The 13,253-nt window shown below is 41.8% G+C and overlaps 1 protein-coding gene across 1 annotated transcript in view; it reads right to left on the bottom strand.

Moving 5' to 3' along the window:
* Positions 1-12,908, bottom strand: part of PCSK2 (proprotein convertase subtilisin/kexin type 2) — a 183,348-nt gene extending 170,440 nt beyond the window's left edge. The window contains exon 1 of the mRNA XM_019549143.1: positions 12,493-12,908. Coding sequence (XP_019404688.1) covers positions 12,493-12,666 — 174 coding nt within the window. The 5' untranslated portion in view covers positions 12,667-12,908. The remainder of the gene's footprint in view (positions 1-12,492) is intronic.
* Between the last annotated feature and the right edge of the window lie 345 nt (positions 12,909-13,253).

The raw sequence follows: 13,253 nt of genomic DNA, 5'->3' as shown, positions 1-13,253 counted from the left end.
TATATATATATATATATATATATAAAATGAACTGTACCTACACACCTAACACAATACACACACGCACCTAACACACACATATATATACATATATGTATATATATATGTATGTCAGCGTGTCTGCCCATTAATGTGCCTTAGATACTGAGCATTTAGTTTAGTACTTTCTTAAGTACTAACTAAATATGTAATACTTAGAGTAACTGCACAGTAGCACCGGTGAATGGTTATTTAGTGACGCTTACTGTGCATTAGCCTAAAAAACTGTGTAGTAGGCTATTAGTATGATTTTTGCCATGGCACAATACTGCACAGTGTTATTAGCCTAATGTGCAGTTAGCATCTCATGTAGACACAGCCAGCATATACTTAACACAATATATACACGCATGTGTGTGTATATATATATATATATATATATGAATATACAGATACATATATGTACACACACACAAATGTATGTATATACATACACACACATGCACACAAATTAATATGATCTGCCTATCACAAGGATAACAGTGTATGAAAAAAGATAAATATTATATCCATAAGATCCTGTACTTTATTTTGCAATTGAAATTCTTTCAAGAATTAGCCAAATATTTTACAAATAGAAACCGCACAAGTGGGGTTTTTTTATGTATGATATTTTTAATTAGAGCTGAGTGAATGAGCTGAGTGAATCATAACTAATCATTTATTTTATTCATTTAGCTTCTTTTCTCAGTTCACAAAATTGTCAGTGAACTTTCAATTTTCTCAGGATTTGATACTTGAAATGATTCCCCAAATAATTTCTATCCATAATCCAACAACTCCTTGACAACTATTTTGTTGGAAGTAGGTTTGTTTACCAGAATTATCTCTGGGTGCCTGAACAAAAAAGGACAGAAGTATGGAACAGAAATATGTTGTATTCAAACATAATTTGCACTTAAAATTTTTTAACTGTGTTAATTACTAATTTTTAAAATTTTTAACTATGTTAATTACAGTTTTGTTTTGTTTTTTTACTTAGGCAATTATACTGGTAAAAGCCCAAGGATAAATGCAGTCATATTTTATTTTGCTTTGCTGAACTGAACTACGCTAGGCACGTTAGCACTTTCATACCAATTCAACTGCACCTACACTAAGACATTTTCTCACTTTAATAATTATGCCTCACAGTTACAGCAATAAGATTTTCAGGTGTATGTAAGAACTTTTACCTTAGAATTTATGGAGCAAGGAGAAAATGTATAGGATAACAGTGTTATCTTCTGAATTTTCAAAAGAGTTGGTTCCCCTAAAAAGTGATGGACTGGCAGCTCTAGATAATGAACAGGTACAACAAAAATTCAAGTATCCCCACAATTTACCTCAGTCCAATTCTGAAAGGATTGAGACTAATGGCACAATATCCACCCCCTAAATCCATTAAAGCTTTGCTGAGGGTGTCTACATGTGCTTATTAAGGTGGCACAAACTCTGGGCTTGTTACATTGGAGTTTATTGCTCCCAAGCATCACATCTACATTGCATCTGCCTTGCATCTACTGCAACACATTGAGCCAGGGCAGAGTAGCCCCAACTGGCAGACTATCTGAGGGGTCAGCCTGACAGCCCGAAGCTCCTCCAACCTGACTCAACATGCTGACTGGGGCACAAGGCTGCTCCAGTGCAGGGCTAGCCAGCTGACTGCCCCCGCACTGTGCCCCCAGCCAGCTACACATGTGCTACTGTGAAGTGAAAAACTCTGCAGCAGAATAGTACTTGTAAATACAATTAAGGTCTGGTCTTTGCCAGTAGACCCAGTGAAAGTTAAAGATCCCATCACTATGAAAAAAAATGCAGAATAACAGAACTGGTTCATTCAGGATATTGCAGGGCCTTTCATTTCTAGGTCAGAAGCTCCTTCTGCGAGGGGCATTTGTAAATACTTGTATTTACAAGTACTATTCTGCTGCAGAGTTAATTAGTTTATTCCAGCTTACTAGAGCCACACATGTAAATACAAAATGGTTACTTTGGAGCTAATTAGTCTATGCCATAGTAAACGTCTCATGTAGATGTGCCTGCTGTTAACAAATTAATCACCCAAATAATTCTGTTCTGAAATTAAGACACATACTTAGGAACTGGGCTGTTGACCAAGACTAGACTTGAACTCCTGTCAATGTTGCATCACCTCTCCTTGCTCTGTGCTTCTCAGCCCACCATGTCCTTGCAGGAGCTTATTTAAGTGTCTCACAAATGCCCCTAGCAGAAGGAGCTCCTGACCTAGAAATGAAAGGCCCTAGCTCACTTGCAATATCCTGAATGAGCCAGTTCTGTTATTCTGCACTTTTTTTCATAGTGTGATGGGATATTTAACTTTCACTGGGTCTACTGTCAAAGACCAGACCTTAATTCATAGCACTAGTGCTGCTTCAGTCCTCATGTAATTTCATAGTTTCATAGTAGTTAGGGGTCAGAAGGGACCTAGTCAACCCCTGCCACTGGCTGGATCATACAACCCCCTGCCACTGCTAGGATCATACAACCCCAGACAGGTGTTCATCTAACCTCTTTCTGAATTTACCCAACGTAGGAGCGAGGACCACTTCCCTAGGAAGTTGGTTCCAGATCCTAGCCACCTTGACTGTGAAACAGTGCCTCCTAATCTCTAACCTGAACCTATTCTCCAGCAGCTTCTGGCCATTATTCCTCATCACCCCAGGTGCTGCTGGGGGGAATAGGGCCCTTCCTATTTGCTGCTGATCTCTCCTAACGAGTTTGTAAAGAGCCACCAAGTCCCCCCTCAGCCTCCGCTTGCTGACGCTGAACAGGTTCAGGTCCCTCAGCCTCTCCTCATAGGGCCTGCCCTGTTGCCCTCCAATCAAGTGGGTGCCCTCCTCTGAATGCTCTCAAGGCAGGCCACATCCTTCTTCAAGTGCGGTGCCCAGTACTGGATGCGCTACTCCAAACTGAGGCCGGACCAATGTCGCGTAGAGGGGGAGTATCACCTCTCTGGACCAACTTGAGATGCATCTTTGGATGCATGACAAGGTGTGGTTGGCTTTGCTGGCTGCGGTCTGGCATTGACAGCTCATGTTCATGTTCATTATGTAACCGCACTGATGTCAAACTGTCTATCTGCTTCTCATGTTGAAATCTTGATCTTCAAGCCAACAGCGCAGATTGAGATAAAATTAAAAAGTAAAGGAAACAGAGACTGTGAGAGAGGAAGAGAGTTATTTCATACTCTGCCACCTCAGTAGCAAATCCTGATGCAATTCAGCTCATTCATGAGAGCACAGAACAGTTCTGGTTCTGTCACATGAAGAGGAGGGGAAGGATCTGGGAAGGCTAGGCAGAGACTCAGCTCAGTGCATGCAGTAGATCAAACCTCTGAAGAGGCTCCAGCTAACATGAATCTGTGATGGGAAGTGTGGTGGGTAGGACATGCAAGAGATGAATGGGCCATGTGCCAGATAATGTTGAAAGTGCCCTTAAAACAAGTTCATTAACTAATCAGCCTCTGCTGGCAACACATGTAACATTCCCTAGTTAAGATTTCCTTCCTGATGTTGCCTTATCCCAAAGAAATCCATAAATAAGGTCTCACTCTTGCTTTCCCTCCCACACAAAAAATCCCACAGTTACTCTTCCTCACAACCTACTTTCTCCATGTTGTCTTTGCCCCATTCCAGTTAGTATGTCAATCTTTCATCTCTTCTCCTTGCTCTGTGCTTCTCAGCCCACCATCTCCTCACAGGAGCTTATTTAAGGGTCTCACAAATGCCCCTCACAGCAACAGCTCTAGGGGGTAAGCAGTGTGACCTCTACTGGAGCGTGACAGACATCTAGAGGCCTGTGGTGCTGGGGTGGTTGGTCAGGTGGAAAGTTAGTCCTTTCTGCTGGTGGGATGGGGTGGTGGTTGGGGCTCTGGATGCTTTTCAGGCTATGATGACCAGCTGTCCCCTAGGTGCTGGTGATCTCCCATTACTTATGTGAAGGGGCAGGCAGAATAATGAATATATTTCAGTAGCTGGGTAGGGTAAACCAAGGATTCATCCTCCTTCCCAGCTCTGGCTCTTCATCCTTTCAGCCTAGATTAAGCAGACAGTCATGGTTGGGGAAAAGATTGGCTACAGTGCACACTTCAGCAGCAGCTCGGTCTTTCCTCTCTTCTTTCTGTTGGGCTTCTGTAATTTCAATGCAGGAGGGGGAAAGGGTTGCAAGGACTATGTGATGAGTCCTTGGTATACTCTTTGTAGCACCAATAAAAGATGGAGGAAGAAATAGTACTCTCTTTCTAGATGGCAACAGCCACTGTGGTGACAGAATAAACAACTTGCAGCTTGGCAGCTATCTGTATGAGTAGCCTCTGACAGATGTTCACTTTAAGACGTAATAGGAACTGATCCCTGGTTCCAACAATTGCATCTACTGCCATGCCACACATGCATGGCAAGAGGCACAATTTTGGGATCAGGGATTAAATATAAATCAAGCCTTACTTGCTGGTGCAGGAGGAGCTCAGACTCATGAGCCTGGGCTCCCCCTGCACCAGCAAAATGAAACCAATCAGCTGATTGTCACTTGGGGCCAGAAACCAAGCACAAGGCTTATACAGTGCCCCACACATGAGGAGGCTGGCACTGAACTGTGGCAATCCTAAATATCTTTACTACTGTTGCAGGAAGTGTACCAGCTGGGTGTTACACAAGCTATTGAGAGGTCCTGGCCACATGTTCCATTTAAAGTGTGAAACAAATGAGCCACAAAGTTACTATACATTATATTTGGAATAATTCTATGGCTCATCTACTGTATTACCATGCCTTAAGTTAACTTGCATGTGTGGCTGGGTTACTATTTATGGCACAATTACCTGTTAATCTCATCTTAAAAGTAGTGCATGTCAGAGGCCTCAGGCGAAGCCCCAGTGAGAGCTGGAAATTTAAACAAGCAGAGCTAGCCTTTGCATTTTGGAGTAGGTGGCAAAGACCCTTGTTTGTAAACAGTTATAACTAACTCCTGTACACCAAGGGTGAATCACTACACATGAGACCAGCTGAAGGACTGTGGGGAGCATTGCTCAACTGATCTTTAGGATACAGTCCAGATTTACCTGGCCTGCTTTGCGTTAGGCTACAGGGTCCTGCCTGCATACTCTCTTCCCAAAAGCTTCCACAGTGGGTCCATATCACTGACATTTTCAAGACCCTCTTCATAAGGGAAAGGGAAAGTACTGCTTTTAGAAAATACTCCTTTGAAACAGGAAAAAGCACCTCTAAAATAAGGGGCTCTTCTGATCTCCCTTCAACTCGTCAGTGGGAGCTGTTCTAATAGATCCACTTCCATAAGGATCAATCAACCCATTAGCCCATGTGCAGAGGTAGCAGAGCCTCAGTTCTGAGCAGATCAGCCTCTTTGGAAGAATTCCTAACTCTCAGAGCAGTGCCTAGTTGCTGAACTGGCCTGTACCCTCAAGGAAGTCTCTGGTCCTTGAGAAGTACTGCTGCATACCATATTTTTAGGAAACCAGGGTACCATGACACTTCATGCTGCTTCAAGATTCTTTTAAGAGTGCCATGCAATATTAGCACTGTTAAGTGTTCAAACACCTACACGGTATTCACAAGTTAAAATCGAAATATTTCAAATAGCAATAATAACGTCAAAGACATTCTGACCTGTTGTGATCTTTCTTTGCAACAGAAGAATTCCTTTATTATTTTTCCATAGCAAAGAAATGAGTGAAATGAAGAGCTGGCATTTTCTGAAGAGTACCTTGAACCTAACAAGGGGTGCCCTGAGTCTAAAGAAGTTGAGAGCCACTGTTTTAGGCAATCATTACTAGAGAAGTTCCTTGCCTAGTATGAATGGAACTAAATCAATATATACTAATTGCAAATCTGGTTTATTGCTTTCCAGCCCTCTGTTTCTTGGAAAAGTTGTTTGCATGTCTCTGTTTCTTTCCTTGAAATATTCTGTTTGCCACTGAGATAATTAAACCCATTTTTAAACAAAAAATGTATAATTCTACATTTCCAGTCATGTTTGTAAGATCTAAAACACAACTTAAAAAGAAAGAAGCTTTCCTGGGTCTCTACATCTGCTCAGTTTTCCTATATTTTGAAAGTGCTATTATAAATGAGGCAATACCAAGAGTTTGGGTAATGTGCAGTAAATAAAAGTATAATTGTAGGCAACTTTATACAGAATCAGAATATTGTATCTACATAATTCCTACAAATTACACAAATGATAACCAAGTCTGATGGACTTATTTCTAAAAGCAACATTTGAATGTATGTGTTTAGCAACAAAATAGAAATTCATCAAGCTTCTAAATAGTAATTCAGCAATTATGGTAGGGAATAGCACCAGGAAACTCTGAACTTCTCATTTGACATTCTACGCTATTAAGTAACAAATTATCTGAAAAGCTACAGATGAATAGATAATTATTTCAGATATAACTACGAAGTTCATTGCCAGTAAATGCCGCAGCACTCAGGTCTCTACCAAATAAGAGCTATTGAATACTTGATTCATAGATGTTCCTTATCTCATGTCATAGACTCATCTTCCTGATTATGTTTTTATGCCTTCTGCAAGTGCGCGTGTTTAAGTGGGTTGTGTTTCTTCATCGCTGAATAGCAGTTTAAGGTGTTTCCTACTATACCAGGACAATATCTTCATTTTTTTGGCAGCATGCAAAAGGAAATGGAAGGAAATGACAATACAAGGCTCCTTTCACATTTCTCCAGCCACTCACTATTTTTAATTTTCTTTTCTTAGCCACCCCAGTGTAATTCTGCAGTAAGCCCACTAATATTAACATAAATAAGAGCAAATAACCCTCTATGGTCCACATCTAGGCTCCACCAATGCAATAGTTGGATCCCACCTACTAAGAATGGCCTTTCTAACTAGCATGGATCCTTCAAAATCCAGATAGCTCTGACTCCAGTCTTTCAGGCTTTTGCGAAATGGGGAGCCAGTCATCAGCAGGGATCTTGGTTTTCTGTGATTTAAAAAAAATCCCCACTTTTCAGATTAAAAAAAATAAGCCCAAATCCACATTTTCCTGTTATTAAAATGAAACATGATATATATCTATATATTAGCAGCATTTCATTTTAATCACAGAAAACACATCAAAGCCCAGCCGTACACAGCTTTAGGAGCCAGATCAACATTTTCTACTACTTAATTGCATAGCTTAGGCCCTCATCAATATACATGTACCATGCCCTTATGTGCCTAAGACAGTCAACAAACTCTAGCTGCTTCAACAATTAATATGTAAGGAATGTAGGTTTTCTTGCTTTAGTATCACATATAGCATTAAAAGTCTGTTCTATATACTAACCTTTTATTTTACCAGTAAATGAAAGCATTAATATATATTACATTTCTAAAAAGGTTCTTTTAGTGTCAGAATGAAGGAATACTTTGTGTGAATGAATGTCCTTATCTTTTAAGATTACATAAACAGATGGGTAATTAATTATTGAACATGCATTAGTGTGCAGAAGCACTTTCATTTGAGGCCTCAGCTTGATCCTGTTGACTTCAGTGGGAGCATAAATTGATCCTATCTTTTAAAAAAATACAGACCTAAATTATACATACAAAGACCTCCTCCTTTTTTCTTTTTTTACATTTCCACCTGCACTTGAGGATGCAATGATCTGTTTATGCACCAGAGAAAATCTATTATCTATATACACTCTTTGCTTGTAGCCAAAGCCAGCACTTGCATTCATGCTACACTAAAAAATGCATATAGATTTTGCAAAGATGTTCCTGGGTGCAAAATTCAGACACAGGTATGTTCATAGACGCCAGTTAAAAACCGCCCCCCAAAACTGCCCCTGAACCTCTGAGTAGAAATTAAAGGATGTTAAGAGTCAACACCTCCATCCATTACTCATTCCAGATACTCCCTGACATCCCACTCATTTAGGTCCATAAAAATGTAGGGCTGCATTTTAAATATCAGCACATTTTAAAATGGCTTTCTGTTAAGATTTAGAGACTTATATTATGTCTAAACACTGTAGAAGAGTGACTTGAGAGCATTTTGGTAGGGTATAAAGAGCCTCCATAATTACAGACACATCAGTTTGTCTTCCGTACTGACTTCCATACCATGTAAATTCCTCTGTGCTCCCCAAGTTTCCACCATGGTCTGTAACAAAGAAAAAGGTATCGGCTGCAAGTAGTGCAAAGTATTATTGAAAAGGCCTGCTTGCATTCTCTTCAGGAGCCCAAATTCCAGCGTGCAGAATAAATAAAATATATGAATAAATTAAAATGTCAGAACCAGGTAGGAAAGTTGTACAAACCCACCAACATTTCTGAATTATTTTTTCTCCATCCTGAATAGCAACCAAAGTCAAGATCTTGAAAATGTTATAGAATCACGATGCAGGAAAAAAGTTTCATGTCATGTTTCACTGAAATTGTTTTTAAATGTACTTATATACCACCAGCTCCCACAAAAAACAGCTCTCCAAAATTGCCTTTACTTAAGAGAGGAACTGTTTTTTCTGTGTTGGAATAGAAGCATGGAGATGCTGTATTATAATGGCTGACAGCCTCTTTCAGGCAGCAAGTATAAACTGAGGATGCCAAACTCAGTATGTAGAATTTAAGAATTGCTTTTGCAGTCTGTACCAAGAAAAATGCTTCATTCAAATTTGTGAATAGTACTTCATGTAATAAATTCAAGGTTTTTTTGAAAACAAAGTAAATTGGACAGAACACTATGAAATGCATAATACAGAATTATCTTCAACAGGCATATAGACTAGGACTCAGAGACACAAAGATAGTTAGCAAACTCATCCATTTCAGCATGACCTGAGAATGTTTAGAAGGATCAAAAGCCAAAAAGCAAATAAGCCTGATTTATAAGATCATCCATTTAAATGAAGTCTATACTGAATTGTTTTAAGGAGGCACACATAACTTGGAAAACTTCAAACAAAAACTCTAAAACTTACAAATCAAAGCATGGAAAGTACAGTGAAAGAAAGAACTTATGTTCAAGTTTATATGCAATAAAAAAATGGAAGAATCGGAAATCAATCAGATGCATTTTTAAGCATCTGACTGTTAAATGAGAAGCAGCTCCTGCTTAAATCCCATAGTTACAATCAAATTACTTATTTATGCAGAAATATTTAGTGTGACTTTAAGTACCCACTTTTTTTTTAATCGTGGGCTCAGAGTCATGCTATGGCCCTTTTAATTAAGTTTGCTGAGCAGTTAACTCAGCTGCAGAGTTATATACACTGCAGTGTGACTAAAGGAGTCTGGCTGTTAAGAGAACAAGCTGGATGCATGTGGAGCATTTCCTAACAGTAGTGTTCAAAACAAATGTTTTCATTCTATTTCTCTTGAAATCTGCTGTTGAACCACCCCATGCTATACAGACTCATAATATCTCATTGCTAGTAATGAAACCCCTCAACACCAAAAATATGCTTTAAAAGTTTTTTAAAAAAACTGAGTCTCTTAAATAGTAAATGGTGTTGTCTAAGTTATATAAAGAGTTATATAAAGAGCCCTCTTCTATATGAAACCTATACTTTCACGCAAGTAAAATGCCTGTACCTGTGAAGAAGAGGCCACTCAAATAGAATACATTACAAAATAAAACTTGGATCTGCCTACTTTATTCAGGTTGCATAGAATTTGCATGACAGGACGCCACAGTTTAATATTATGATTATTTTCACAATAAGGTATTATTCAGGTTTAATAAGGGTGGAAGAATTTGACTTAAATCAATAATCTGCTGGATTGTCAAGAGAATATTTGTATTTAAAGAATGCAAACAAGCATCACTGCTCCTTGTGGCACGCCTGCATTTTTTGATGTTTTCTGTTTTTCATTATACAACACAGATCTCAAGGTTAAAAGCATGTGTTTAACAAAAAAATAGCTCCAGTTATTATTTATACAGCATGGATTCACAGCTAAGGGTACCATTAAAACCCAGATTCTGCATACATTTGTGCCCATGTTTAACTTTCTTGCACTGTTACTAATCTCACTGAAGGTGACTGTAGGGTTATAATAAAGCAACTAGATCAGGGAACACAAGACAAATAGAAGTCTTCTTGGTTCTGCAATATTTAAAAGGCACCAGAGTATCTGGCACATGCTTTTACTAATGCAAAGAGAAAGCAGTGATGAGAGCCATCAAACTCTGAGCCAGACGTGGTGCAGATTTCCTCTTCAAAGTACAAGCTATCTGTCTCCTTTGCGTTATCCTCTGGTACAACCCATGAAAATTTTTTGTAAACCCTGCACTGACATTTCCTCTCTGGTGAAATGACCACCCCAACGAAGGCATTTGATAGTGTGCGTGGAGGGACAGGAGGCAAAACAGCTTGGCTGTGAATGACATCATGTAACCTAGAAATCTCTCCGTGTAGCACAAGCGGGTACCCAAACCAAAGCAGAGCAATATGTCAATGTGATTCTGGTGTATGCTATGGGCTAGTCTGGGGGCTGGGTTATCTTTTTTTAGTTTTGCTCCCAAAAAGCACTCCACAAAGCACAGTTCTCTCTGCATAAAAATATGGAAAGCAAGTGGTCCCTTGATGGACACAAGGGAAAAAAGAGGTTTCTCTCAATGCTGCATTGTGATAAGATATGAGATTAGGGACAAACTGTCTCTTGAGGTGAACTAATGTGTCTGGGACCATTTTTAATGTGTGGGGTGGCAAAGGAATGGCATGATTCCCTTCCCCAGGGCACCTGGATAGTAGCACTTCTCCAGCCTCAGCCCCTACTCTCTCCTCTCATCTCTGGCTTTTTCCTCTACCCAAAACAGTCTTATGAAACTTTGTGCCAATTTAAAAATCAAAGGTGAAAAGAAATAAACACTTTGCAGAACATCCCTTCCAGACTCACTGGTCACAACCAATGGTCCCAGAGCACAAAGGTGTCCTGAATAGAAGGGAGATGGATAGAGGTGAGATGGCCAAACAGCCACATCCAGGGAGCTTTAAATACCCAAACCCATCTTTATACAGATGTCCCCCCAACAAGATACTTCCATCAGGGCACCAGCAATACGAGCCTGTTACTACCAAAGCAAGGATTTCAGCAGAATCAAACAGCACACATTCAGTCAGGAGTGGAATGAAGCCAAAGCAGTAATTTATTTTGCCTTCATTTCTCTAATAAAACCCCAGCGGAGTTGAGCCAGTGCAGTCCAGAGGCAGCAGCTGTTCTGGAGCCAGCTATTGTTTTGTGTCAAACATTTCAAGGACTCAATCCAACTCTCACTGAAGTTAACATGACTCCCACTCACTTTAATGGGGCATGGATCAGGCACCCCATTGCATAACCACAGAAAACAACTAGCAGTGCTTATACAGGGCAATCTTCCTCAGCCCATCCTCAGTTGATCATTGGCCCTGTTCCTAGAGCAATCTGTGAGCAAAGTATATTGGCCATCAATATTCTACTAGGCCTGCTCATCCCTTTTATCTACCCTGGATTTTTATTGTACCCTGTACTAACTGAGCCCTACCTAGGATGAATTGCTATTTGAATTGGACACCTTACCCAATCTAGGTAAGACTGCCTGAGTTTCCTGGAAACCAGCCTCAAAACCTGCTTCAAGTTCTCCTGGTCAAGGAGCTGTTAATAGTCAATAGATCACATTTTATCAAGCAGCTTCTCTTCCCTGAAACTCTCATACTACTCTCGGGGATTATCATGACTACAGAGGTAGCTATCTGCCTGCCACTTCATGTTGAAACAAATGTGAAATCTTAACATTTTAAGTTATGTTTAAAGCTCCCTCAGCTCTGGATCTGGAACACGCTTTTTTGTGTGTCAGCAATTTCAATTCCTTCCTGATCTACCACAGAAAGGTTTTCGGAAGCCAGTGGGTGTACACCTAGCCTTCTATTGTTCAGAAACTGCTTCCTAATATTTCAGGACGGAAGTTAAATGGGAGGATGTTTACCCAGCAATTGCTAAGTACTCAGCTAAGCATGTGGGGAAACTCCTTGTTTTTTATCCAAGAAGCACTGATCTGAATCCCGGGGAGAGGGCTGCTGTAGTGGATCTTTGCACAGGCTCTGAGTAAATATGCTGCATCTCACGACTTGGGGGATAATTTGCAAACAGCAAGGAAATGGGTCCCGTCACCCCATTCCTTTGCATTTGCTTGCTAGTTGGGCAAGCAGAGGTGTCTGTTTAAACAGCTGATTTCTCATTCTTTCTAAAGCCATCAACTTAACCAGGGACAGACACACATAGACACACACCAGGCTCAAGCATGACCTTAATAGAAGCTGAAGGGCATCCTAATTCCACAGTGCATAATGAGGGGAAGGGGGAAGGAGGGGGCTCTGCCTTCACTTGTGCCCTGCTTTCGTTACGAAATGCAGGCACGGATCCCAAGAACTTGCAGAGCCTGCCATCAAAAACAAGGCACCCGGGCGCGGCAAATGCAATGAAAAACGGAGAGGATCTTACCTTCCGGACCCCACTAAAGCCATATTCTGCAGCAAGTTGCTTGGCTTCTGCCTCTCCCCCGTGATGCAACTCAACCCAGAACTGATTCGTGTACATGGCCCTATCGGCAGAGGCAAACAGAAGGACCCCCAGCAAGAAGAGGAGCCCGGCGGTCTTCCACTGGGCGGTCTTCATGGCTCCGTGGCGGCGAGAAGGGGCTGGGGGCTGAGGGGCCACCCCGAGGGGGATCCAGCAGGAGGGCAGGCAGGGAGCGGAGGGAAGGGCTGAGCGCGATCTGCCCTGCCTGCGGGCTGGGCTGCCCCGGAGCCGATCCTGGGGCGTGTGTGCGCGTGTGTGAGTATGCGTGTGTGTGCACGCGTGTGTGTGTGTGTGCTGCCTGCCAGATCTGCATGCTCAGCTCCTCCTCATCTATCGCTCAGCGGCGGCTGAAGGCGAGCCCAGCCGGGCGGGGCCAATGGGCGGCAAGGAGGAGGTGCGAGCCCCCCGCCGCCCGCGCCGGCTCCACCCGCCCGCCCGATTCAGCACCCTGGACAGCTCCCGCGCGCCCGCCCCGCCGAGTCCAGGCACCCGGGCCCGGGGCAGCCCTGCGGCCTTGGGCGCGGGGCAGCGCCTGTGAGCCAGCCCGAGGGCATCCCCTGCTCGGCCCCAGGCGTCCTAACAGGGCGCACTCACACGCCTGGCAAGCACACTCACACCCGCACAGCCACACATTCTTTGACAAGCACATGCACACACCTGACAAGCACACTCTTACACACATT

This window comes from Crocodylus porosus, unplaced genomic scaffold, assembly GCF_001723895.1.
Source record: "Crocodylus porosus isolate Cpor-Errol unplaced genomic scaffold, CroPor_comp1, whole genome shotgun sequence".
Lineage (NCBI taxonomy): Eukaryota > Metazoa > Chordata > Crocodylia > Crocodylidae > Crocodylus > Crocodylus porosus.
Note: the sequence above shows the minus strand (reverse complement) of the source record. Positions and strands in the feature narration are given on the sequence as shown.